The 27,006-nt window shown below is 44.8% G+C and overlaps 1 protein-coding gene across 3 annotated transcripts in view; it reads right to left on the bottom strand.

Annotated features, from left to right (window-relative positions):
* The window catches only part of ATXN10 (ataxin 10), a 156,521-nt gene that overhangs the window by 91,510 nt on the left and 38,005 nt on the right, over nucleotides 1-27,006 (bottom strand). For 2 of the 3 annotated variants that reach the window (XM_081309785.1, XM_081309787.1), the window contains exons 2-5: nucleotides 26,713-26,904; nucleotides 20,756-20,838; nucleotides 9,906-10,002; nucleotides 7,223-7,381 (exon numbers count right to left, since the gene is read on the bottom strand). In XM_081309785.1, the coding sequence (XP_081165911.1) occupies nucleotides 7,223-7,381; nucleotides 9,906-10,002; nucleotides 20,756-20,838; nucleotides 26,713-26,904 (531 nt within the window). The remainder of the gene's footprint in view (nucleotides 1-7,222; nucleotides 7,382-9,905; nucleotides 10,003-20,755; nucleotides 20,839-26,712; nucleotides 26,905-27,006) is intronic. The other variant, XM_081309786.1, reaches the window with a different exon arrangement.

Genomic DNA, 27,006 nt, shown 5'->3' with positions numbered 1-27,006 from the left:
TATCACTAAAATGCAGTCTTCACTACTGCCTTGCAAGGATCACTGTACACAAGTCAGGTCACAGGTGAACCATGTAGTGCAGATGTCTTTTCCTCCTCCACAACCCCCTTCCCGTCCTCCTTCCACTTCCAGGGCAAGGGCCTATAGTGCAGAAGGCCTGCCCCAGATGAGGTATGCTCCCTGTGTGGCTTCTTAAGTCAGTGTTTCAGGGGAAGTTTTTTAAAATTGTAGCTGTCTGTTATCTTCATACACATACAGGCATGCAATGTCAAAACTATACTCTTCACGTGATTTCACTGACTGCAAGAAGCTAGAAAATATTTTTTATATTTCACTGATTAAATGAAGAAGTTAAGTGATCCTGTACTTAGCTGTGCCTTTCTCTCCTGTGCTCGAGATCTAGGGAGTCTCAGCCGCAGCTCTTAACCTAGCAGTGTGCACAGAGCTTATGAGGCTGCTGCAAAAAACCACCTCCTTCCCCTGTTAAGAGTCAAATAACATTTTCATGGGTTAAATGTGAGCAGCATTAACAGAGAAAAACAGCAGTCTTGTTCAGTGATCATGCTTCTTCCACTAACAGAAAAACGCCATAAGCTGGAAAAAAAAAAAAAAAAAAAAAAACAACTAAATGAGCTAACACCAGGGCACTAGGATTCCCAAAGGCTCCCCATGCAAGGCCCTGGGCAAAAGCACCACACACAGGCCCACCCCAGCCACCCTTCCTTCCAGGCCCTGTTCTCGGGGGAGGGCTGCGAACACTGAGATCTCACAGAGAACTGAGCCGAGTGTGTCCCAACATGCGCAGGGAGTGACGCTGGGCACAACACTTAACCTCTCAGCATCAAGGCCTTTGCTTCTCCCACTGCTGGTATCAACACGTCAGAATCTAAACCCAACAGAAAGGAAGAGAGATCAAACGGCAGGCAAGCCTGAAGAAGCCGCAGGCAGTGAAGATGCAGCACCAGTCCACAAATAGCTTTAAGTCCTTAAAAAGTGTCCGCCACTTTGTTTTCTTGTCTCACATCCCTTTCTCCTTCTTTGAATAACAAGAATTTTTTTCTTTCAAGAATGAGCCCAAGGGGCTGGGTGTGGCTCGGGGTAGAGCACTCACCTAGCACATGTGAGGCACTGGGTTCTATCCTCAGCACCACATAAAAATAAAATAAAGGTACTGTGTCCATCTACAACTAAAAAATAAATATTAAAAAAAAAGAAAAAATGAGCCCAAGCCTGGTGTCTGGAGCTGTCGGTCACACAGCCCTGCAGCCCCACCACAGAGTGAGCAGAGGGCCCTTTTCTGCCAGAAAGAGGAGGGACAGACACGAGTGAAAGCGTTCTGGCAGCATCCCCTCTGCACAAGAGAAGACGGCACCTGGATGTGTCGCAGCAGTGAAGGTGCAACATAAGCAAACTTGGAACTGGAAGACAGAGCACAGGAGTCTAAGTGGGCAGAAGACTCAGGAATGACTCACAGGTCTGAACCTGGGCCTCAGCAAGTGGGCTCAGGGTCTCTACTAAAAACTGGTGGAACCACGCAGGTTTTAAGTGTAAGCAAGCAGAAGTTGGGCTACAGCCTTGACAGGTTTGAGACGCTGACTTAAAGCATTTGGGAGGAAGCTGTAGGCATTCATCTGGAGCCTCGACAACAGGCCAAGCTCAGGAACCTCAATTTGGAGAGCATCAATTCAAAGGAGGTGTTTTAAGCTACAATACTAGATGAGGTCATCCAGGAATGAGCCCTGATACAGACAAGTGGCCAAAGGACCAGCCAGGGGCCACCAACTGTGAGCAGATGCAAAGAACAGGAGCCAGGAAGGGAGGCAGAAAACAAAGCTGAGGACAAAGGCAGCAGAGAAGGAAGATGAGGCAAAGATGTGACAGGAGGGTCAGCCCCTGGGCACACTGGGCCCACGACTCTGTAGTCACATAAACCAACAGATTCCCTTCTGTGCACATGCTGGCTGCACTGGCCTTCCATCACCATAACGACACCACAGTGCTCCTCACCTGCCGGAACACAACCTGGTCAGGATCCAAGTAAGAACACTGATGTTGCCTCAGGGACTTGCCCGTCTAATGGACAAGTGAATGCCTCAAGAGCCTTGCAAGTGGGAACACACAGACGGCAGAGAGCAAAAGGGCAAGAGGTCCCCAGTGCAGAAGGAAGGACAGCTGAACCTAAGCTGAAGTGGACAAAAACACAGGTACCTGAGGCATACCCAGGAGCAAAGGGGGCATCAGTCTGGAAATGAACCTTTCTCACACAAAAGAAGTCGACTACATAACTCAATACGGACAAAAAAGACCGCTCTACTCACAGCCACATCACTTCTGTAAGAAATTGGATACAAGCTCAAAACAATGACCAAAGCTTATCCCAAAAGGCCAAGCTCGGTGCTCAGACCTGCCCTTGAGATGCAGACCTCTTCCTGAAGATCAGTAATTCCTGACGAGGTATAAAGGGGCAAGCGTTCGATCTTTCTCTGCTGGGTGTTAGTTGTGCAACTTTGGTGTTGGGTCTCAGGGTTCTCTTGCACGTGGCGGCTGCATGGACAAAGTGAAGCAGCCAGAGCAGCCCAGGTCAGCAGGCACGTCCCCTTCTCTGCCTCCCAGTCCCACAGATTCACAGGGAGTCTTTTCCAATGTGCCAACACAAACTCACCATCAGATGAACTCAAAATAGAAGGCTTGGACTCATCTAGGGCTATCTAAGAGTATGAAAACATCTGTCACACCTACCAATAAAACAAACAAACATTTTTAGAAAGACATTATCTCATTAACTCAAACCAAACAGACCCAAAGACTTTGTTGCCTACACTTTCCTGTGACTCCAGTACACCCAAACAAAAAGACCCAGAGGCACTGAAAACTTTCATTTGCCCCTTTCTAAGAAAAAAGAAGAAATGAAGAGATAATGAGCCCCTGAGTTCTAAGATCATGTGGTGTGATGCTCTTTGCCAGTCATCTCACAAGGCTAGGGTAAGAGGAGCAGAAGGTGGGCTTTCTCCAATTTTCAGGGAGTTAAAAAAAAATTTTTAAAAAAAGATAAAAGACAGCTTCTGGAGCCTCTGCGTAGTCTGCAATCTCATCGTTTGCCAAACGCAGAGCTTCTCTCCCGTCACACAGCAAGCACCCAGCGCAGGATGACAAAGACTTGCTGACTACCATGCTGCCATCCTGTCTTCCATCTTATGCAGTGGCCTCTGATACCGTTTACCTTGGGCTGTTCTGAAGGGGACTTTATATTTGGCCATTATGACCCTGGCCCTTTATTCCATGCTGTTAAAATACACATCCAAGATACTTATCAAATAAAATGAAATTCAGCTACAGGAAATTTTCCTAAGTGAGCTGACTCAAGACTCATCCTGTCATGTTACATTTGCATGCTGAGGGACATTTTCCAATTCAAATCTCCAAAATATTTTCATGTACTATCTTCTGTCTGTTTGCACATTGCAATTCAAATACAAATCAATGTTCAGAACATAAGTAATTTTAAATGTAGGTAAAATTTCAACAGAAGGATAATAGTTTACACAAAAAAGGGCTAAAACTGAAAAGACTGCAGCCTCACATAAGAAGGAAAGTGGGATTAACAGGGGCCACCTGGAAGCAGTCTAGGCCCTGAAGAACTGACCAATGTGAGGAACACAACCTGAAAATCAGATCTGAAGTGAACAGGAGAAGATCATTAAACGTAAGTGACAGAAGCACTGATAAGTTTTGTACTGGAAAAAAGGGTCAACTCCTCAAGACGATGTAACAATTACACACACACACACACACACACACACACACACACACACACACACAACAAAGACTCCTGAAAATAACTGAAGCGAAACCTGAAAGAACTGAAGTGGAAGGACAAAAATTTACTTCTAATGATGTACAGGACCAGGCACAAGATCAACAGGGAAACAGGGGACCTGAACGGCACCACACACCAAACAAACCCAGAGGTACCTACCTACAACACACCTCTTGTCCCAAGTGCACAGAGAATACACTCCATGGCAGGCCATGCCATGGGCCATGGAACAGCCTCAATGCCTTCAGAAAGAAGGAGACCATATAAAGCATGTGCTCCAACCACAATGGAGTGAAATTATAAGTCAATTTTTAAAAGGAGATTTAGGAAATACACAAACAAGTAAAAATTAAACATCAAACTCCTAGAATAACCAGTGGGCTCAAGGAGAAATCGCAGGGGAAATAAGAATATAACTTGAGATTGAGGCCACAAAAAGCACCACATTGCAAAACTAATGGTACTGAAGGACGGGAATGAAAGTGGTTCCTATGAGGAAGGTGACAGATCCTCAAAGAGAGGAAGACGGCAGAGCAGCAACCTAACTTCCACCCTAAGAAACTAACAAAGGAAGAGCAAAACAAATAAAGATATACAGCAAAAGAGAGGAAACAGAAAAATAGAGAACAATCAACAAAACCTGAAATTTATTGTCTGGAAAGACAAAAGCAAACAAAAACCCTTTAGCTACAGTGACTAAGAAAGAAATAGAAGGCTTGAATTACTAAAATCAGGACCAAAGAGGGGGCTCCTACCAACCTTACATAAACAGATCCTAAGGAAATACTGTGACTAATCATGTGCCAACAAATTAGAAAGTCCAACAGACCGAGTTCTAGAAAGGCGCTATGTACTAAAGCTGACCCAGGGAGGGGCAGATAATCTAAACAGACCTATGACAAATACAGAATGAATAAGCAACCAAGACCTCCCCAAGACCGGACACTCGCTGGTGTATTCTACCAAATAATTAAAGATTAACACCAATCCTCCACAAACTTCACCAGAAAATAAATAAAAATGAAACCAACACATTCTGTAAAGCCAACATTAATCTGATGCCAAACCAGGAAAAAGGGAAAAATCACACACAAAAAAAGACAACTACAGACCAATATGCCACTTTATATAGATCTAAAAATCCTCAGAGAAACACAGACAAACTAAGTCCATGTAAAAAGGACTACACACCATCAATAAGTAGGGTTTGTTCTAGGAATGCAAAGTTGGATTAAAATACAAAAATTAATCACGTGTATAAAACATTCATAAACTAAAAAACAAAGCCATAGAAAAAGACGAAACCATCATATTAACAGCCAGCAAAGAATTTGATAAAACGCACCACCCTTTAACCACTGAGAACATTCGACAAGACAAGAGCACCCAGGACGCCTGCTCCCACCCCGACGAAAGGCAGCCAGAAGCCCCCACGCTGCCACGGCTCTGTGGTAAAACCCAAAGCCACGACTGACATGAACCACTCTGTCCACTCAGACTCAACACTGCACAGAATCTCCAGTCGGGGCACTCAGGTAAGGAAAGGGCAAAACTCCACTGATGCGTGAGGATAGGTTCCTAGACGCAGGAAACCCCCAAACACCACCAAAATCCTGTCATGACAACAAACAAGCTCGGCAAGGCTTCGGGACACAAGACCAATGCACAAAACCAACTCTATTTCTTTCTCTACACAGCAGTGTTTTCTCATGCATCACTAAATACCATTGATGAAATCAAGAAAACAATCCATTGGCAATCGAATAAATTTAAGTCATGCAAAACTCATACAATAAAAACTACAAAACATCACTGAACTTAAAGAAGGCTTAAATACATGGAAAACATCCCCTACTCATGGTTTGGAAAACTTAATCTAGTTAAGATTGCTATATTTTCAAAACTGATCTACATATTCATGCAAAATTCTAGCTATTTTTTTTTAACTGAAAAGATGATCCTGAAAAACACAGAAATGCAAAGGACCCAAAATAGAAAAAAAAAAAAAAATCTTGAAAAAGAACATCGTAGTTGGAAGACTCATACTTGCCAATTTCAAAACTTACTATTAAGTTACAAAATCTACACAGTGTAGTCCTGGCTAAGAGAGAAAATAAACGGGAAACCAAAAAGAAAAAAAGCCTGGGTGGAGCCTCAGGGACCTACAGAACAAAACCAGAGGACCACCACTTTGCAGGAAAGCTATTCCCCCAAAGCACTTGGAGACCCCTAATGTGCCTAGACACCAGAGCTTCAACAGCAGCTCACCTGAGCCTTAGCTGAACGCCCTGTGCTGGTTCTGGACCAGGAGAATATGCAAGACCTGAGGCCACCACCTAGGGCCCTGCCACATCCTCACGTGGGCTGTGACTCTCATGAGACAGTCCTGCAGAGGTGTCACTCTAAACAGGGTTGACGCTTTCTGCCCTAGCCTCATCAAGCTGTGCCACAGCAGGACCCTGACCAGTGGCTCCCCTGCCATGGGCCATCTCACAGTCACATGCCTGTCACCCACCCCTCTGGCTGCTTGCCTCTGTCCATTCAGGAACAAACTGTCTAAACCTACACATGGCTGTTGTCTCTTCATGTCTCTTCACTGGTCACCACAGTGGCCTGTGTGGGTAACTGGCGTGGAGTCCCAGAGGAAGAAAGGCAAGAATGAATGTACGGTTGAAAAATATTCAGATAATGGCTGGAAACGTCACAAACTTCATGAAAGACATAAACCTACAGATGCAAGAGGCTGAGTTAACCCCAAAATGAGAAATGTATGCTAAGACATCATTATTAACTTCTAAAGACTAAGAAAAACTTTAAAAGCAACAGAGACAAGGCCTGCATTCTGTAGGGGACAAGGTGAGCCGCAGCTGAGTCACTTACACAGGACAACCTCTGGCTGCCCCGATCCATGCTGGGGCCTGATCTGCGTACTCCCAGAGCCCAGGCACTGCCTCCTTCACACCACAAGAATGCCCCACCGCCACCTAGAAGACCCTCCCCCATGCTTCCAGCCCAGCTCACACTGAGCGTCGCCTGTTTCCCAAGTTTCCAGACTCTGCCCAAAAATTTTGGTAATTTTACTGACCATATGGTAAGTCTGAACTTATGGTTTAATTATCATAGTTCAAATGTTTACTTAAAATCTCTGTGAGGGGGCTGGGGATGTGGCTCAAGCGGTAGCGCGCTCGCCTGGCATGCGTGCGGCCCGGGTTCGATCCTCAGCACCACATACAAACAACGATGTTGTGTCCGCCAATAACTAAAAAATAAATATTAAAAAAAATTCTCTCTCTCTCTCTCCCTCTATCACTCTCTCTTTAAAAAAAAAAAAAATCTCTGTGAGGAAAGTGATATGTCAGGACGTCCTCATGCAAATAAATATCTTATTTCTAATAAGATACTTACGGCCACTCTGACTCAGGTTGCTTCTGGTGAGCTTCAATGACATTAATTGCAATATTGAGGTTTTCTTCCAGTTCTTTCATCCTCTCAGGATTAAGAGATGTGAACAAAATCATTGAACAGTAGGCAACAATTTTTTTGTCTGGATGATTTAAGCAAGACCTTTCAAACGAAGAAATGAGATTTTTTGTTCAATTTAGCAACAAGAAATTATTTTAACACAAGTAACAGTAAACCCATTAGTAAATTCAGTACATACTGATATTTTTAGCAGTTGAAGAAGACATAATACTTTGGATTTTAAACATTAAAATAGTAATAATATAAAAATAGCAAATACAAAGTCAAATCACAATAAAAAGTTGCAGTTAACTCAGGACTCCGGAGCAAAAAGCAACTTCACACCTGATTAGAAAAGATAAAAATGGGCTGGGGATGTGGCTCAAGCGGTAGCGCGCTCGCCTGGCATGCGTATGGCCCTGGTTTGATCCTCAGCACCACATACCAACAAAGATGTTGTGTCCGCCAAGAACTAAAAAATAAATATTAAAATTCTCTCTCTCTCTTAAAAAAAAAGAAAGATAAAAATGATCACACTTATAAAGCATTAGGACACGCATTCTTGTTAGAAAGAACACCCAACAGGCAAAAAGAGTTACCACGATGACCACAGGCACTGCCTGACCAGTCATGAGGGACAGCACATCTGAAGAAGAGAAGGCAGTAGCAAGAAACGGAGCCTGGAGTCAGGAACCCCAGCCAACTGCCTGCTCATCAACCCAGCTCCCTTAGACTCTCAACTACCTGGGCTCAAGCACTAGGTGGTTGTCTGATTTTGTTGTTATTTTTCCATTTAAACTTCACAATAGCCTCCTGGAGGATTACAGAGAAAGAATTTGTTGATTCCACTTGCCCAACAGTACAATGCCAGTGTCTGCCAAAACTAGAACTCAAATTTGGTTCTATCTGCCTCATAAGCACAGAGTAAAGTCACATCACTTCTGTCAGTATGTCTTCTGATATAAAAAACAAAATAGAGGGCTAAGGCTGGGGCTCAGTAGTAGAGCGCTTGCCTAGCACGTGCGAATTCAATCCTGGGTTCAATCCTCAGCACCACATAAAAATAAAATGAATAAAATAAAGCTATTTTAAAAATGAAATAGAATATAAGGCCGCCTCGGAATATCTCCAGGGCTTTTGTGAGGATCAAATGAACTCATACAAAAGGACCATGAAAACTATTGATAGGCCCTCCTCCTATTTCTCTATCATACTCTGGATTTATCCTGGTTATTTTAGTTGCATTGTTATGTACTTGTCTGTTCCTTTATTTCCCCCACCAAAGCATGGAATCTGAAGTTAATAGATATATTTAAGTTGCCAATCATTACAGTCATACTGTATGCATGTGCAAACGTGTAACAACGAATCCCATCATTTATATACAATTAGAATGCACCAATAAAAAATGGAAATAAGTTATCACAATCATTTAGCTCAAAAGCTGGTATATATTAGGTGCCCAAAATGTCTTACAGAGAAAAATTCTCAAATATAAGTAATGTCTATTTCTGTAGCTTAGAGTGTTCTTTCGCCTAAGCTCAATTATTACTAATCATTACACACACACTTTTTCAACACCAACGTCTGCAGGAACTTGAGAGACAGACTTTACAGCAAGCCCCAGATCTACACCAGCAGGGAAGCAGCACAGAACTAGGGCAACAAGCCATTTACAGAGTGCAGGCTTCAGACCCAGCCAGCCATTTACCGTCTCATCTATCCATACAGGGCCAGGACCACCTACCCCCAGGGCAGTTGCTGCAAGAACACAAACAATACACAGGAAACGCTCAGCTCAGGACATATAAATGACAGCTGCCCCTCTGCTCTTTACCCTGGGACAGCCATGAGTCACCCCACGTGGCACTGTTGCCCTTCTGACAGCCTAGTCTGCCCTCCCCACAAACTGCAGTCCAGTGCTCCCAGTGCTTGACCTTCTGTGAACTAGAAGAGCTGGTTTTAAAAAACAGTCTATCTACAGGAAAAGACTCAGGAACCATTCTAAGTAAAAAGACTAATTAGCCACTTCTTACAGGGATAATCAGACTGGTCAGCCACATACTAGGTTAGCACATGGGCTGCTTATCCCCTTCTTATACAGACAGACTAACTGCCGTTTCTTACACTAAAAACAGGCTGGTCACTGCCTCTCACACTGATCACAGACTGGCCACTGGCTCCCCATGCTTCTCACACTAATGAGCAGACTGGCCACCATACCGTGCACTTCCCCTACCTACCAAAGCACACAGCACTGTGCGTGCAGGAAAGCAAGGAAAGGCTAACTCACTGCCCATGCGCTGAGGTTTCAGGTTCAATTATTGGGTTTTTTTTGGTCTTAACAAATTTCAGGTTCTTTAGCAACGTTACTTACTTGGCCCATGATTTGTATTTTCTTAACAGCAAACGAACTTATAGTCGGGGGCACATGTGTGGGATCACGGAACCCCACCAGGGCCTAGTGTCCTCTCAGGCGCTCTCCCCCAGAACGTTCCCCCACCACCCCAGGAGCAACTATGGCCTAGACGCTGTTGCCACAGGCTGGTTCCCCACGTTCCCACCTCCATGCACCGGGGCTGGTGTAGCTGTCTTTTGAGGAGTCAGGAGACTCCTCTGCACTCACATGAAGAGCTCGGGGAAGGCGTGCACCCACACGATGGCCTGGGAGTCTTCGTTCCGTGAGGCAACGTTGCCTAAAAACTGCAGGCCACAGCGAAAGGCTGAGGGGCATGAGAAAGAGAGAAAAACAAAGACATCTGATTAAATTCAGTGGACAGACACTCTAATAAGAAATAGTCCCCATGCTACTCAATGAAGCTCTGCTGGTTTCTTTTAAGTATAAAGTCCTCCCTCCACAATGACACTTTGGGTATGACATTAATACGCCTCATCAAACAATACACTTTACACAAAATTTACTTCTTAACAAGACTATAACTGTAACACAAATATCACTGGAATTAAAAGAGGGATATTTGTAGGCTGGATTTTTAGAACTCTAACTCCACACTGTTTAAAAGAGATTTTTGGAAAATGAAAGGTAGGGAAATACTACAAGTTAAAGACTAGCAAAAAGATATACCAGGTGAATACCAATCAAAAAGAAGCCACAGAGCACTTAAAATTAGAACACACTTGCCCACCAAGCCCAAGGCCTGGGTTCAATTCCTCAACAGCAAAGCAAAAATAATAATAATAACCTTAACACAAAAAGAATGATTGAAAAAGTTTTTAAGATAGCCACTAGGAAATGACTTACCAGAAAGACCCAATGATTTTAAGTTGGACTGCTCCTGGTAACAGTGGCGAGGGCACACCTAAGGAGGACTGACACAGTGAAGGGGACAGAGGCCCACCCACAGTAAAGGGGCCATCAGGACACCTTTCTAGCAACTCACAGCACAGACAGGCAGAACGCCATGTTCACAAGATCTCAACACGACTCAGAAACGACCTAATGACATCAAACTACAGAATGCCAGCAGAAAAGCCAGACCGCAGACAACACCAAGAACTGGGGAGGACGAGGAGCACCAGGAACTCCCGCGCACTGCCCTGGGGATGCAAAATGGGCCACCCACACTGGAAAACAGTTTGGCAACTTCTTACAAAACTAAGCATCTTTTACATCTTTTTTTGGATCCAACAACTACACTCCTTGATATTAAAACACTGGACTTAAACACACACAACACACACACAGTGTTTATAGCAGCTTTTTTTTTTTAAAGAGAGAGAGAATTTTTTAATATTTATTTTTTAGTTTCCAGTGGACACAACATTGGTATTTTATTTTTAATGTGGTGCTGAGGATCGAACCCAGCACCCCGCGCATGCCAGGTGAGTGCACTACTGCTTGAACCACATCCCCAGCCCTACAGCAGCTTTATTCATAACCTCCAAAACTTGGAAAAAAACCAAGGTGTCCTTCAGCAGGTGAAGGGATAAATCATCTGTGCTCTACCCAACAACGGAATACTATTCAGCATTAAAAAGAAATGTGCTCTCAAGCCAAGCCAAACAAACAAACAAAAAAAAAAAAAAAAAGGAAGAAACTTAGGTACATATTACCAAGCTGAAGGAGTCATATGAAAAAGCTAGACACTGTATGATTGCAACCCTGTGGCACTCAGGAAAAGCCAGAAGTGAGGAGGATTTTTTTAAAAATTAAATTAAAAAAAAAAAAAAAAAAGAGCTTGGCAGGATGAACAAGCAGCTCATAAAGGGTTTTTAGGAATGAAACGACTCTCCATGACAGTCCACTGGTAGACACACTGATCACACCTTTATCCAGATCTACAGAATGCACAGCACCAACAGGAGTCCTAATTTAAACCAGGGACAGAGGGTGACGATGGCCTGTCAACATAGGCTTGTCAGTTGTAACAAGGCAGCACACTGGTGGGACGTGTTGTGCACGTGTCAGGGAAGCATTTAGGTATGAAACCTGTTCCTGCCTCTCAATTTGAACCTAAAACTGCTCTAAAAAATAAAGTGTATTTAAAAATAAAGTCCATTATTTTACAGTAAAATAAAACTGTTTACTAACAACTACTCCCCCTACAAAAAGGCTTCTGCTCATTTCCCAACCTCAACAAGCACTTTTCTTTCTTTCGTTTTATGTCTGCAGTACTAAAACAGAACCCAGGACCTTATGAGTACCCGGCAAGCACTCTACCACTCAGCTCCTCCCCAGGTAGCCCTGTGAGGTGTTACAGGGGCAGCCTACAGGTTACTGTGGAGATGAAATACGAACTCACACTCACAGTCTTGAATATGCAATAGAAAGCGCGGTGAGTGCTCAGCTGACCACCTCTTGACCAGCACACAGGTGGGGATAACTAAGGGTGGCTTAAAAAGACAGAGCTCCCAAGCAAGTAATGGAAATGTGCTCCCAAGCAAGTAATGGAAATGTGCTCCCGTGCTCGCTCAGACTCTGAATGAAAACCCCAAGTGCTCATGGGACCCACCCTCCCTGAATACTGCCTCTTGAGAGAGTAGTGATCCCACGCTGAAGCACAGAGAGTGAGGCCCAGGGAGGTAAGTAACCTGACCAAAGTTCCACAAGTATCAAGCACCTCACTTCTGGGTGCATCCCCGTGATGGTATCAACCCACATGGTAGGACTGTTAACTCTTGTTACCAGAAGCTCTAGGTATTTACATCCAAATTTGATGAATAATAAAGAAAAATTCAACAATAACAAGAACAAGAAAAAACCTGCAGAAAAATATAGTCTTCTTGGAGCTGGAGTTATGGCTCAGTGGTACAGTGCTTGTCTGGCATGTATGAGGCCCTAGGTTCGATCCTCAGCACCACATATAAATACATAAATAAATAAAAAAGATCCATTTACAACTTAAAAAAAATATATAGTTTTCAAGAAAATATAGTATCTCATAATAAATAACAGAGTATGAGACAACTCAACAAATTTTAAAGGACTGATTATAGCACAGTGGCGCATGCTTATAATCCCAGCTACTCGGGAGGCTGAGGCAGGAGGATCACAAGTTCAAGGCCAGCCTTAGCAACTTAGCAAGACCTTGTCTGAAAATAAGAAGGGTTGGGAATGTAGCTCAGTGGTACAGTAGGCCTGTGTTCAATCCCCAGTACCAAAAAATCAATAAAAAAGAATAGAAAGGGACTTCATGTCCTAAATACAAGCATCAACAAAAATCCACAGCACACAGTGTAACTAAAGGCCAGCTGCAGAGACAGAGAACGCTCCTCTTCGAGGGTGGAGTCCAAGGCCCACTGTCACCACCTTCCAGTCAACACTCTACTACGAATCTCCCCAGAAAGACAAATCAAAGACCTAAGAACTGAAAAGGAGAAAACCACATTGTCATCTCCCCCAACAGATGAAAAAATTTGTGTAGAAAAATTTTAAAATGTGTAAGTTGCTTGCATTCATAAATGAGGTATGGAAGCTGCTAGACAAAAGTAATTTCAAAACCAATAACATTTCCATGTATGGAGAACAAACAAAAAAGACCATTTATAAAAGCATCAAGGGTACAACCGGTACACAGCAGCCCCAGGGAAGAAGCCAGAAAGCCTGCCTGAGAGGCAGTCGAGGAAAGGACCAAGTGCAGGGCTCCACGGGCTCACCCAGCAGAGGGTTCAACTGCTTCCAGAAGTGCACACAATCCCGGCTGCATCCCACAGGGATCCATGTGTCACTCCACATACCAGAGGCACCCACCTGTGTCTGCCTGCGTGGGAAGACACAGGAGCCAACAACAGTGCACACCACCCAGAGAGGAGGAGGCAGGAGCATCAAGCGCAGCAACTGCGGGAAGACAGCAGGGTCGGTCCTGGCAGGCCTGGACAGAACAGAACCGGCGAGAAGGCAGGTAACTGAGTAGACAGTGGCCTTTCAGAGAAGAGCATGGACAACCAGGTCAGCTACGGAAACACCTGCACTGAACTGCTCACACAACACAGAAGTTCAACTCCAAATACCGACCTACACGTAAAAATCACCGAGAGAAGCTTGTGGAAAACTCTGGAGAAAGATTTTTCAAACAGGACATAGAACGGTACTCGTTACAAAAAAAATTAATAAACTGGACTATATTAAAATAAATAACATCTCAATATTGATACTTTTCTCAAAAAATACCATAGAATAAAAGCACAAGGGAAACTGGCACCAAGGTCCCCTTCATACCCACCAGACTGGCACAACCTGAGTGACAAGATCCCATGAGCCAATGCACAGGCTGACTTTAAAATACACTGGGGTGTTCAATTTTGCCTCCCAGATCTAAATAAATCCTATCTTCTCTGTGAAGACAAAGGTGGCCTTGCAAAGACATCAGCTGCCCATGGCCTGTTAAGTCATCTCCAGAGCATTAGAGGGGCGCTGGAGGGAGGACGGGCTCCTCCAGGACTGGCCCTCCTCCAGCCATGCCCTGGGGAACACCTTCTCCAGGAGGGCTCAGCTTCCTTAGAAAACATTACCAGCAGCGCACAGTAGCCAGCTTCCTCAAGAAGCCTCCCAGCAAGGACCCCTAGTGCTAAAGGGTAGGTCTCCAGCAAATTTCCCTGGAACACCACTGTCAGTGACTTGTGCAGCACCCAGTGAGCCAGCACTATGCTCTGTGCAAAGAGGTGTGGGATCTGAGCCCCAGGGGAAGACGCTCCCCCGGTCCTAGGGGTAGAGGCCCCTGGGCCTCGGCAACTCTGGGGTTCTTCAGCCTCCTCTTTCTTACTTGTTCATCCCTTAGTCCAAGGCTTTGTGACAGCAGTTCTTTACATTAAGTACCTTCCCTGTCCAGACTACAAGGTGGCTTCCATGTTCTGGTTACCCCCATTGACAGAATGGATGCACAGGAGTGGGGACCTGAGAGAGAAAGGAACCCAGTGAGAGCAAGAGAAGCAGCAGCAAGCACAAGCTTTAGAAAATGACAAGTGACAGCTAAACGAGTCAGAACCCAGTCAGGTGACAGAAACCAAACTGGTTATTTTAACAAAGAAAATTTAATGCAATGAATCGACCAGAAAGAGCAGCTCTGGGGTAATAGAGGCAGGCTGCACAAAACAGCCTCCAGCCTCAGAACTGGAGGAACGAGGGAGGGCAGGGTGTAGAAGCCCAGAGCTCCAGGGCCCTGCAGGGCTGCAGGCCAGGCCTGCGGAGGAAGGGCCTTCTCCAGAGGGGCTCACACAGGAAACCGGCAAGTGGAGCAGGGGCACTCAGGGTCTCACTAGGAAGAGCCACCTGGCCTGTCAGGTCTACCTCCACGGGCTCCTTTGTCATCTGAAGCTAACAGTCAGCCAAGGAGGGGGGTCAGTGGAGCCCAGCCTCAGCAGCGCATGGTGTCACAGAGCATGCAGGGTGCTGAGAGGGGACAGCCAGCAGTCCTGGCAAGACTTCAGCAGTCACTAAGGAGACACAGACACCTTCCAAAAGCTCCTCACCTTTTCACCTCCCTTTCCTATGAAAGCAGAGGATGCCCCATTTCCCAGGAGGAAGGAAGGCACAGGCTCAGAGGGACCTAAGCCAGCCTGCAGGGCTACAGCAGTAGAAGTCCTGACCCTCCAACGCTCTGAGGAGCAGAGCATAGTGAGGCCAATCAGGGAAATGCTTGCTGAAAGTGTTTCTCAATCCCACTGCCCCAGCCCTTTCCTCGGGACACAGCCTTCCCAAGCACCACATCCTAACTGCCAAGAGGGCTAGAGCCCAGCGCCAGCCACTGCCTGCTGGCTACTTCTAATGGGGTTCACACCAGGGCCAGGACAGCAGAGGGAGACAGAGGCATCCCTGAGGAATTCCAGGAACCAGGCGAGTATGATGGAGTTGTCTGTCACCCAGGACCTTGGGATGCTGACCAACACTGACACTGCACGCTGCTGTCCTGCTCACCCAACCCACACCTCATGAGGTACACACGAATCATATCCCCATTTCTCAGCCAGGAACCAATGCGCAGAAAGGTAAGTGACCAGCTCAAGGTCATCAAGCTGGTGAGCAGCAGAATGGGATTGGCAAAAACAGGAGCAATCGGTCTCCTCCCCAAGTCAGGGCAGGAGTCCAGCTGTCAGGGAAGGCGAGCAGCAACAGGAGAGCTCAAGTGCACATGAAGAGTTGCCTGACTAAAGGAATTCCCAGCAGGAAAACATTTCAGCCCTGCTGAGGACAGGGCTGGCCTGCTGATCCAGCCCAAGGCAAGTCCTGCCCACCACTTCCCACCATGGCTGGCTTCAGGTCAAGTAATCCCTGAGGACTTCAGGGCAGAGGTGCCACACTGTGCCCTTATTGCAGCTCCACAGCTGGCTGTTCACAGGGCTGCAGAATCCAGGCCAAAAACCAGACCACGGAAGGTTAAAAAGTACACACAGAAAACAATGCACCAGTAACCCCAAAACTGAATTAGGTGGGTATTATAGTGTGAAGTCAAGAAGCTGGCACAAGACTGCAAGCACACACACACACATGCGCGCACGCGCGCCACACACACACACACACAGAAACCCAAGAGCTAGCTTCTCACAGTCTGCACATGAGTGATGATTAGTTTTCTTCTGTCCACCTTCTGAGTTCTTAAAAATTAACCTGTAATAGGGCTGGGGATGTAGCTCAGAAGTACACTGCTGGCCTAAAATGCACAAAACCCTTGGCTCAACTCCCAGTACTGAAAAATAACAACAGTGAAGATAATGCTCTGCACTGAACATATATGAAATGTTTATAACAGAAAACACTAGCCTTTTTCAGGGAAGTCATAATCTTAGAAGACACGACCTGCATTTCTACTGAATCTTTTTCATTTTTTATTTTCTTGCGGTACTGGGGATGAACCGCGGGCCTCACACATGCCAGGCAAGCTCTACCATGGAGCGGCCTCCCTGGCCCCTCTACTGAACGTTATACAAATACAGAAGTTTACCATGCAAAAAAGGCCAAAAGCACAAGCTAGTCTCAAAGCCAGCTGACCCAATGGTTCACCAGGCAAATAAAATTGGTCTCCACATCAGAATCCAGTTCTGGATGGGAAAAGGCTTAAAGATATCCTAGACACAAGGAAAGAAAACTCCAGACAAGGATGCTTTTACCAAATACCTTATCAACTGATCTTTATGTAAAAATACTGCAATTGTTACAAAGTCCCAACATTATTTTTACAGATTAGAAAAGAATAAAAGCCAAAAATAACATCAATAACTCAATTAAAATAACTCATGCTTGTGTTTACATAAAATTTTATGAGCATAATATTTGTCACATCACTGTAATTACTGCTTGAAAATAATACTCTAAATATTATTTTGACAATATAATTACAGTTCTTACCTCAAGAGTGGTAACAAAAAACTGGCACAGTTACCCTGCTAAAAATCTCCCTAAAATGAAGTTCTCACAGAGAAAGAATCAAAAGATAGTACAGGTACTTTATAGAAACCAGAATTCTTTTAACAAGATCCTTTTAGATTTGAACTAGCACACTATAAAAAATTCAGTTTCCTAATGAATCCAAATTTCACTGTTGAATTCCAAACAAAAATCGGTGATTTCACGGCTTTTCCAAGAAGGTGACCAGAAATTTTATTTAGTTTTCATTTTCTCTCTTGCCTTGTAATCTCTCTCCAAATCTGCCACTGAACACGAGTCAGCTATTTAAAACTGATACACGTGAAAAATTAAACAATTAAATAAATGGAAAATGTTCCACCCTCACGGACTAGAAGACGCAGTATTGTTGAGATGGCAAATCTCCACAATGGATCTACAGAGTCAGCAATCCCTGGTCTCCACGACATGTAAATAACTCTTACAACTCTACAGTAAAACAGCAGCGCAATTAAAAAGTAGGCAAAGGGGACTGGGGTTGTGGCTCAGTGGTAGAGTGCTCGCCTCACATGTGCGAGACCCTGGGTTCAATCCTCGACACCACATAAAAATAAATAAGTGAAATAAAGGTATTGTGGCCAGTGGCCAGCTACAGCTAAAAAACATATTTAAAAAAAAAAAAGCAAGCAAAGGACAAACAGACGTTTTTCCAAAGACGATTCATAAATGGTCAATAAGCACCTGAGAATATGTTCAGCGTCACTGGTCATTTGGGCAATAAAAATCACAATGAAGGGCCATTACTTCACACCCATCAGGATGATTATAATCCAAAAAAAGAAAGTACCCAGCACAGGTGTGCAAAAACTGGACACTCAGACCTACTGGTGAAAGCACAGCAGCCCACCAGCTGTAGAAAAATTCAGCGGGGCCTCCAAATGTTAAGCATAGAGTGACCGCATGACCCACAAATTCCAGTCTTAGGTACAGACCCAGAGGAATGGAATTCAGGCCCTCAAACCAATCCACGTACACTCAAGAGCATTATCCACACCAGCCAAATGTCTACCAACCGACTAGTGGATAAACAAAATGTGACATAATCACACAACAGAATGGCATTCAGCCAGAACAGAAACAGCATGGATGAACCCCAAAAACATCATGATAAGGAAAAGGAGCCAGACACAAAAGGCCACCTAATTCTCGTTCCACTTATATAACACATCCAGAATGCTGGCGGCAATGACACATGCCTATAGTCCCAGCTATGCCAGAAGCTGGGGCAGGAGAATCCCAAGTTCAGGGCCAGCCTAGGCAACTCAGTGGGACCCTACCTCAAAATAAAAAGTAAAAGGACAGGGGATGTAGCTCAGAGATAGAGCACATCCAGTCCCAGTTCTGCAGTTCAATCTGCAATTCTGAGTTCAATCCCAGTACTGCAGAAAAAATATCCAGAATGGGCTGAGTCCATAGAGGAAGCAGAATGTAGGGGTGACAGGAGGGAAATCCAGAGGAAGCGCTTCCTGGAAACAGGCTGCTCTGAGCAGAGGTGGAGATGCACGATGCTGTGAACACCCTAAATGCCACTGCACTGCTCCCACTAAGAGAGCATTTTGTTATATGAGCCTCACACTAATAAAAAATAATTATACTAATAAACTGCAACTATCCATTGAAATTGTGAACAGATCTTGAAATAGCTAACAGAAAACGGGTCTGTAAGGATCTACTCTTTCATTACCAGCCAAGCAATTAATTCCTCCACAACAAACTGGATCTCAAAAGCAGGCTTAGGCATGTGTTCTTAGGAAACCTGCTTGCTTCAGGGAAAGCAGTACTAAGAATAAAGGGAGAAAGAACCAGTCATCAAGTATGATAAAAACTACATAACCTTTCATAGGAATTTCGGATAACACAGAAAAAGTGAGAATGAGGGGCAAGGGGAAGGTGGAGTCAAGGAAGGTTATGTAAGAAGAAAGCAGGAGCCTGCATAGGCCCTGCTGGTGAGAGGGCACAGCACGGGTGCCAGGGTGGGAGTGAGGCCAGGAGCCAGGGGTTACTCCCAGGGGAGCTGCTCCTGCGTGGGCCAGGGCCCAGGACCCAGGGTCGGGGCTGGGCTGGGCCCCAAGAGCTGGCTACCCACAGCATCTGGGTGGCCTCAGGCCCTGCTGCTCTATCAGGAACACACCACTAAAAGAAAACCCACAGCACCTCTGCTCTGCCAGAGGCATTTTGCCCACCACCTCAGGACCTGCCAGCTGTCAGGGAACGCAGCGCAGTGCACACCCTGAGCTTCCTACTGAACAGCCACAACACCGGCTTCACTGTAGATTTCTAATCCCCCAATTAAGTACTGACACTTCCATTTTAGTATAAAATGGAGCCACAAAAACACATTTAAATGTAGAACAACTTAAAAACAACTTATGACTCAATGGGACATCCTATCAATTTCTTGAGAATCCTTTGCCCATATAGTATCTCAACTCCTTAGACAAGACTGTATTTGAAAGTCTAGAGGCTTTTAATATTTCGTCGAGATAATAACTCTTGTTCAAAGGAGAAGTATTGATGCTAGGAATACGCAGACCAAAACCACTCAAAACAGCCTGAGAACCTCTCAGCCTTCCAGCTAAGCAGCTGGCTGCTCTTAATCCCTTGTCAAAGCCCTTAAGGACCACAGCCAGCTTCCCTTTCTGTCACACCACGTATTTGGATTAATTAACAGATTTTATATCTGGCTCCCACTGGAATGTGAGCCCTAAGGCAAAGATTTTTGTCTGTTTTGGTCACTGTTAGAATCACACCCAAAACCTAGAAGAGGACCTATCATATTCATAAATATCAAAAAAACAGTGCAGGGGCTGAGGATGTGGCTCAAGTGGTAGCGCACTCGCCTGGCATGCGTGAGGCACTGGGTTCGATCCTCAGCACCACATAAAAATAAAATAAAGATATTGTGTCCACCTAAAAAAACCTAAAAAAGTAAATATTTTTTAAAAAAACAGTTCATGTTCTACACTTCTGGAGCTAGAAGTCCAAAGGGAAGGTTGCAGCAAGGCTGACTCCTGAGACCTCTCCTAGCACTAGATGACCCTCTCCCCCTGTGTCCCCACGTGCTCTTGCCTCTGTGTGTGTATGTGTCCTAACACCCTCTCTTATGAGTCAAATGTCCTCACTTACTTTGTGTCCTTCAAAAATGTCTGCGTTTAAGTCAAATCCCCATGTGTTGCTGATAAGAGGCTGGGGCTTGGGCAGGTGGCTGGTTAGGGTCAGAAGAAGCCCATGTGCCCTTTTGTCCTTCCATCATGTGAAGATGCTGCAAGACAGCACCATCTGGAGGCAGAAGGCAGCCCTCATGACACCAAATGTGCTGGTCCCCAGAACTGTGAGTGCTAAACTTCTATAGTTTGTTAGTCCAGGCTAAGGACTTTACTACAGCTGCCTGAACAGATTAAGAGATTTCAGCATCAACAGGGAGAGATCGTTCAGCCCACATCAGGGAGGAAGGGAGTCACTGAAATTTTCATTTATACTAACTCTTTAATAATTCATTGTCTCCCTGTCTCTCAAAATACACAACACGTGCTTCAATGAATGATGCACTACTCAAGAATCTTGGTTTAAATCCTTTTCCAAGATATAAATAATCCGTGAATTATACTGTGGTTTACCTGTCAAGAGGGAGTCCGGTTCCACTCGTAGTTCACGGAACAGAAGAACCAAATCAACAGCCACACCAATCGTATCCAGGTTTCTGTATCGGATTTTGAAAAGACAAAGTTAGACATATACGCTTTCCTAAAACTGCATTTCAAATGATGACCTGATGCATAATGCTAAAACTACCAACTAACACTTCCCATCGTGTGCAGGGCAGCACCCATAGTCCACCAAGTCCATGAATATGCTGTCTTACATGGCAAAGGGAACTTTACAGACAAGACCAAATTAAGAATCTTAAAATGAGAAAATTGTCCTGGATTATATGGGGGCCCAGCAAACACAGGGATTCTTACAAGAGGAACACATGGTGGTATGTGCAGTAGCCTCTAGGAGCTGGGCAGGCAAGGAAGCCAGCTGTCCTTAGAGAGAAGAAACACAGCCCTTCAGAACCACTTCTAAACTCTCAGTTTCCAATAAGAAAGGTATGGTGTTTGAAAGCACTAAGTTTCTGGAAATCTGTCACATCAGCAAAAGGAACTCATAGAGAGATGGGTAGCAGAAGAGGGTGCTGCTGTAACAGATCCGTAAAATGTGCCAGGTGCTTTGGTGCTGCAGTCTGGCTGGGCACAAATCACGAGCCACTCAAGCAGGAACAAACTTTATTTCTGAACTCCACCAGCACACTCCATACATGCTCCCCGGGAACTCTCCCGAACGCCATGCAGCTCCTCCAGGAACCACACACCCTCCTCAGGCACTTCCCTAACCAACTCAAACTCTTCAGGAATCCCCGCGAGAGCTCAACCAGAACTCAACGGGAACTCCGCAAGAACTCAAAAGTCATCATTTAATGGCTCGCTGGCATCACCTTTCAACCACTACTTCTGGCAAAAATGCCATGCGTCATCCCAACTCGGCTGTGGCCCCTCAACACTTTCGGATCTGGCAGTGGGCAGAGGCAGAGGAGCCCTGGGGAGCAGACAGCCACCGTACCTGTTCAACTGTCACCTCATGCCTGCCTCAGTGTCCAGTTTCAGGTCATAGATGAAGAGGATCTGCCCAGAAAAGTACACACTCAAGTCTTATAAGTTACACAATTTAGATGCCTAGATTTGGGACTTTTCAGCTGAGACGCAGGGACATTCTGAACATGAGTTGTTGCTTATAATAGGTCAAAAATTTGGGGAACCTTGAGATGGGACAAATATATTCTATATGAATGACAGAGGTAAATGTTCAAGGGCCAAAAGGCCAAAGCAGGTAAAAGGATGATCCTCCCAAGATGCTCATATCCTAAACCCAGGACCTGTGAACATCACCATATGGCGAGAGAGGTGGTAATAGAGACCCAGCCTTGGTTCTTTGTCTTGGGTTCCTTGCACAGAGTTCCTAGAACCCTTAGAACTTGCTGAATGACAGCAGCATCTGCTGTTGAGAGCTTCAGGATGGTGGCTAGAGAAAAGAACTGGCCAAGTGATAAAGGGGTAGAAACTCCAGCCCACTTCTGGCCTCAGAGCGAGGGAGAGTGACCAAGATGGAATCTACACTAATGGCCAATGGCTTAATTAATCATGTCTGCGTCCTGAAACCTCACAAAAATCCCTCAACAATGAGGTTTGGAAAGCTTCCAAGTTGGTGAACACATCAAACTGCCAGGAGAGGCACCAGGGACAGAGGCGGGGAAACTGGCACCGGCTGTATACCTGCCCCACACACCTTCCCCTCACTGTTCCTGAAGTGACCTTCGTAATAAACCAGCCACAGTGAGTGGCACCTTCCTGGAGTTCTGTAGTCCTGAGGGGAGTCACAGGAACCCCAACTGTGAGTCAGTTATGCAGAAACCTGGAAGCCTGGGCATTCCATTTCTAGCTGGCTCCTGAAGAGAGAGTACCTGAGCCTTTAAGTTGTGGGATCCAACACCTCTGACTTCCCAACAGACAGTGTCACAACAGAATTCAGTTGTGGAAAACCCAGTGGTAGAGAATCAGAATTGGCTGGTGTCAGAAAACACCACAAGAGACTGTTTAGACATGATCAGATTCATAGTTTTGAGACAGATTATCTGAGAGATCTCGGCAGGCCTCTAATAGTAACAGCCTTGTGAGGGTGATACAGGAGGGTCACAGTCAGAAACAAAGACTGTCAGATGCTACGCTGCTGTTCTGCAGATAGAGAATGGAGCCCTGTGCCCAGCAGAGCAAGCAGCTCTAGAATCACCGCAGACAGGAAAACAAACTCTCCCTAGAGCCTCCAGAAAAGTAGCCCTGCAGACACTGACTTCAGGCCAGTGAGACTGTTCTTGGACCTGCAAGCCCCAGAGCTATGCAATAAAAACTCTGTTGCTTCAGGCCGGGGCTGTAGCTCAGTGGCAGAGCCTTGCCTAGCATGTATGAGGCACTGGGTTCAAGCCTCAGCACCACATAAAAACAAACAAATAAAGGCATTCTGTCCATTTACAACTACAAAATAAAGTATAAAAAACAAACAAACAACAACAAAAAAAAAACCCTTCTGCTTCAAGCCCTAACTTGGTGGTGATCTGTCATAATAGGAACAGGAAAATAGTACAGCTCCCAAACATGATCAGAGAAGGATCCTGAGCTACACAGATCCAAGTCCAGACACTGTGTGAAGCCCCAGGTTAATGAAAGGGATTTTCGGATGTTCAGGATCCCTGTACATGTGGCTAGCAGGTGTCACCCTGCGACAAGAGGTCAGAGCCACTGCTCCCTGCCTCTTCACCTTGGCAGATGACCATGGGGAGACAGCTCAGCACCTTCCTCCTGCTTCACTTCTACATAAAGAACACAAGGCTGTGGGCCTGCTGCCAGCCTCTATGGCCAACATTCAAACGAATGCAATTTCATGACATAATAATTCTATGAAATTCAAATTTCAATATTCAGAAACGAAGCTTCATTGGAAAACAGCCATGCTCATCCATTCACATACTATCTGTGGCTGCTTTCGGGCTTCAAGAGGGCAGAGCTGAGACACTGACAGATCCCACAGCCTCACATTCCCACCCTTTACAGAAGTGGCACAGGGGCCTCAGCAGCAGGGGTGCTATTGACTACATGTCACAGCTTTAAACAGTCTTCTTCAAGCACTTCTGGAAGTTGCACAGCCTTAAACTGTTTCTTCGCTGTGTTATGTTCCATTCCATACCACACAACCGAGGCCTGCAGGCCTACGCAGCATTACACCTTTCATTAATCCTGCCCAAGCCTCCTAGCAGTGCTGGAGATGGAACCCAGAGCCTGGCATGTAGTAGGCAAGTTCCTTACCACTGAGCCACATTCTAGCCCCATCTTTCAATTAACCTTTAATTAAAAATGTAAAATAAAATTCCAGAAAAATACCATAGATTACAACCTGAGTATTGATTGGTTCTTATAGGTTAGTTTTAGTTAAAGGTGGCAGCAAAGTCCTCACTGGAATTTCTGTTCTGTTTCTGACTCAAAATTATTTTCTGGGAGATAAAGGCCTAAATGAGCTGGAAATTCCCTGTGAAAATCAACAGTAGTAATACAACCCTAGAAGCTCTGAGGCAGAAAACTGACTCCCTTCCAACCCTCGCTTTGGTCTGCTGACTGCCTCACTACCCTACATCCACCTTGACAGCCGTGCTAACAAACTACTGATATTTGTGTGCCATAAAACATATATTTTTTAAAATATTTCAATTTTTACAGTTTGAATGTATAACTCAAAAAGTAAAACTAATTGTTTTTTTAAAAAAGTAGCATTATCTTAAACATGGGCAGAAACAGGAACACTGGCAGTTGCGCCTGCACAGGCATCTGCAGGCCAGGTAATCTCATAGCCCTCTCACCCAGTCCACAGGAAGACAGCATTCGCTCTGTTTACCGGGGAGAAAACAGACACTCTGGATGGCTTCATCGCATGTCCAAGGCTATGTGGCCACATAAGGCAAACAGCTGTCACAGGCAACAGGGCCAATATGCAAGCCTCAGAAGGGCATAGCCCCTGCTTTCAACTGAGAGCTTTAGGGTCACATGCCACTGATTCAATGAGTGACTTTAGAACAAGTTATTTTACCTCTCTGAAGCACAGTTTCTTCTTATAAAAATGGGGAGATAACAGCATGCTGTTTCTTTGGTTGATCTATAGATTAAACAAGGTACTGCAAATAAAGACCTGAGACAAAGCCGGGTGCTAGGGCTCGGTTTCTTCCCCACCAGGAAAAGTCTGCAGTCACAGTCTCTGCTCTAAGCTGCCACCACACACACATTAGAGTACTTCCCCACCTGGAAAGAAACCAAAGAAACAAGCCTTCTGGCTGGATGCTTCTAGCACATAGCTAGTTATATTCTTTTTTAAAAAAAAAAGAGAGAGAGAGAATTTTTTTAATATTTATTTTTTTTTTAGTTTCCAGTGGACACAACATCTTTATTTTATTTTTATGTGGTGCTAAGGATCGAACCCAGTGCCCCGTGCATGCCAGGCGAGCGCGCTACCACTTGAGCCACATCCCCAGCCCCATAGCTAGTTATATTCTTAAATATTAACTATTGTTAGCAAGACTATTATTGTTTCTATTTTTCTGCAAATAGATGGCAGTTTGAGTTTAGTATTGAAGTTAAACAACTTTGGCCCTTTCTTGCCTCCTTTGATCTTGCATAACCTTAATCATATTAAAGCCTCAGGTATAAGACTGTCTAAGCAACAAGGGGAGTCCCTCAAGTGGCTTCTGGACTAGCCCCACTTCACCCATCATATCAGTGACAGGGAAGCCTGAAGGCTTTGTCTACATGCAAGTCCAGGAAAGAAACATGAATATCCTGCTTGTGGCTTCAGAATTCACTTCAAATAAAACTTTTTAATAAAAAGCAGATTCCTGGGGCTGGGGATGTGGCTCAAGCGGTGGCACGCTCGCCTGGCATGCGTGCGGCCCAGGTTCGATCCTCAGCACCACATACAAAGATGTTGTGTCCGCCGATAACTAAAAAATAATATTAAAATTCTCTCTCTCTAAAAAAAAAAAAAAGAAATAAAATAAAATAAAAAGCAGATTCCTAAGGGGGCATAGTGGCACATGCCTGTAATCCCAGCACCTTCAGAGGCTGAAACAAGAAGATCACAAGTTCAAGGCCAGCCTCAGCAACTTAGTGAGACCTTTCTCAAAATAAAAAATAAAAAGGGCTAGGGATGTAGTTCAGTGGTAGAGCACCCCGAGTGCAATCCCCAATACCCACAAAATACAGCAGATTCCAAAAAATCAAAGAAGACAGAAGTTCAGCTCTAGGAGGGCGTAATAGAGAAAAGAACTTACTAAAATCTGTACATTGTAACATGGATGGAAGTAGAGCTTGGAACATTTATATTCAAGGAAAGATCTTAGAAATTTACAAAAGAGGCTTCTTGTTCAAAGTAAACACAGGGTAACTAATTAAATCAGTAAAAGCAAATGAGACATTTACAACTAAGAAAAGTAAGGTCAAGAACTGCACATGAACTCAGGAGGCAGAATCTAGAAATAAAGAATCAAAATGAAGTTCAATCACTGTTATGAGCAGAAATAAAAAATCTCAAAACGTGTTATAAATATAAATAGGGCAGCAGGATAGAAGAAAGAACTGGGGAAGGGAGGAGGCGAGGGAAAGGGAAACACTGGAAAACAATACCACCAAATTATATTCTTACATCGTGTGCACGATTATATTGTTACATTGTGTATGCAACAAATATGTCACACTCAACCCCAAAATCATGTACAACTTAAAAAGATGGAAAAAATTAAGATAAAAAGGAAAGCTGGGTGGCCCTAGTGTCTGCACTGTTCCATGCTGCAACCTCGTGCACTGGCCTGAGCTTGTCTGGGAAGGAAGTGAAGAGGAATGCTTCCCAGCAGTAAAGGAGGGACAGCTCCACAACACCCTGGGGGAACTACAAGGTCAAACACCAGCATGGCAGAAGCTGCATGCATCACAGGGAACGCCACCTGATTGCATTCTGGTTCGCAGCACACTCCACACAAGCGTTCCGGAGACACCTGAAGCACTCAGTTATCAGCTGCAGACTGGAAGCCAGATGCTCCACCTGGGATGGGTCCCTGCAGGCCAGCTCCACGGCATGAGAAGACTTCTTTAAGATGTCCAACACTCTTTGGAAGATGGTCCTGGGTGCTGTTTCTCTGGAAGAGGATAAAATTATTACAAATGCGAAAAAAAGATTGACTTCCAAACATCTGGTCAGAAAACTGCTTCACGCCTTCATGGGGAGTTAAGCTGGACCT

The sequence above is a fragment of the Spermophilus citellus genome (assembly GCF_964194105.1).
Source record: "Spermophilus citellus genome assembly, chromosome: 10".
Taxonomy (NCBI): Eukaryota; Metazoa; Chordata; class Mammalia; order Rodentia; family Sciuridae; genus Spermophilus; species Spermophilus citellus.
This window is presented reverse-complemented; position numbering and strand designations above follow the sequence as displayed.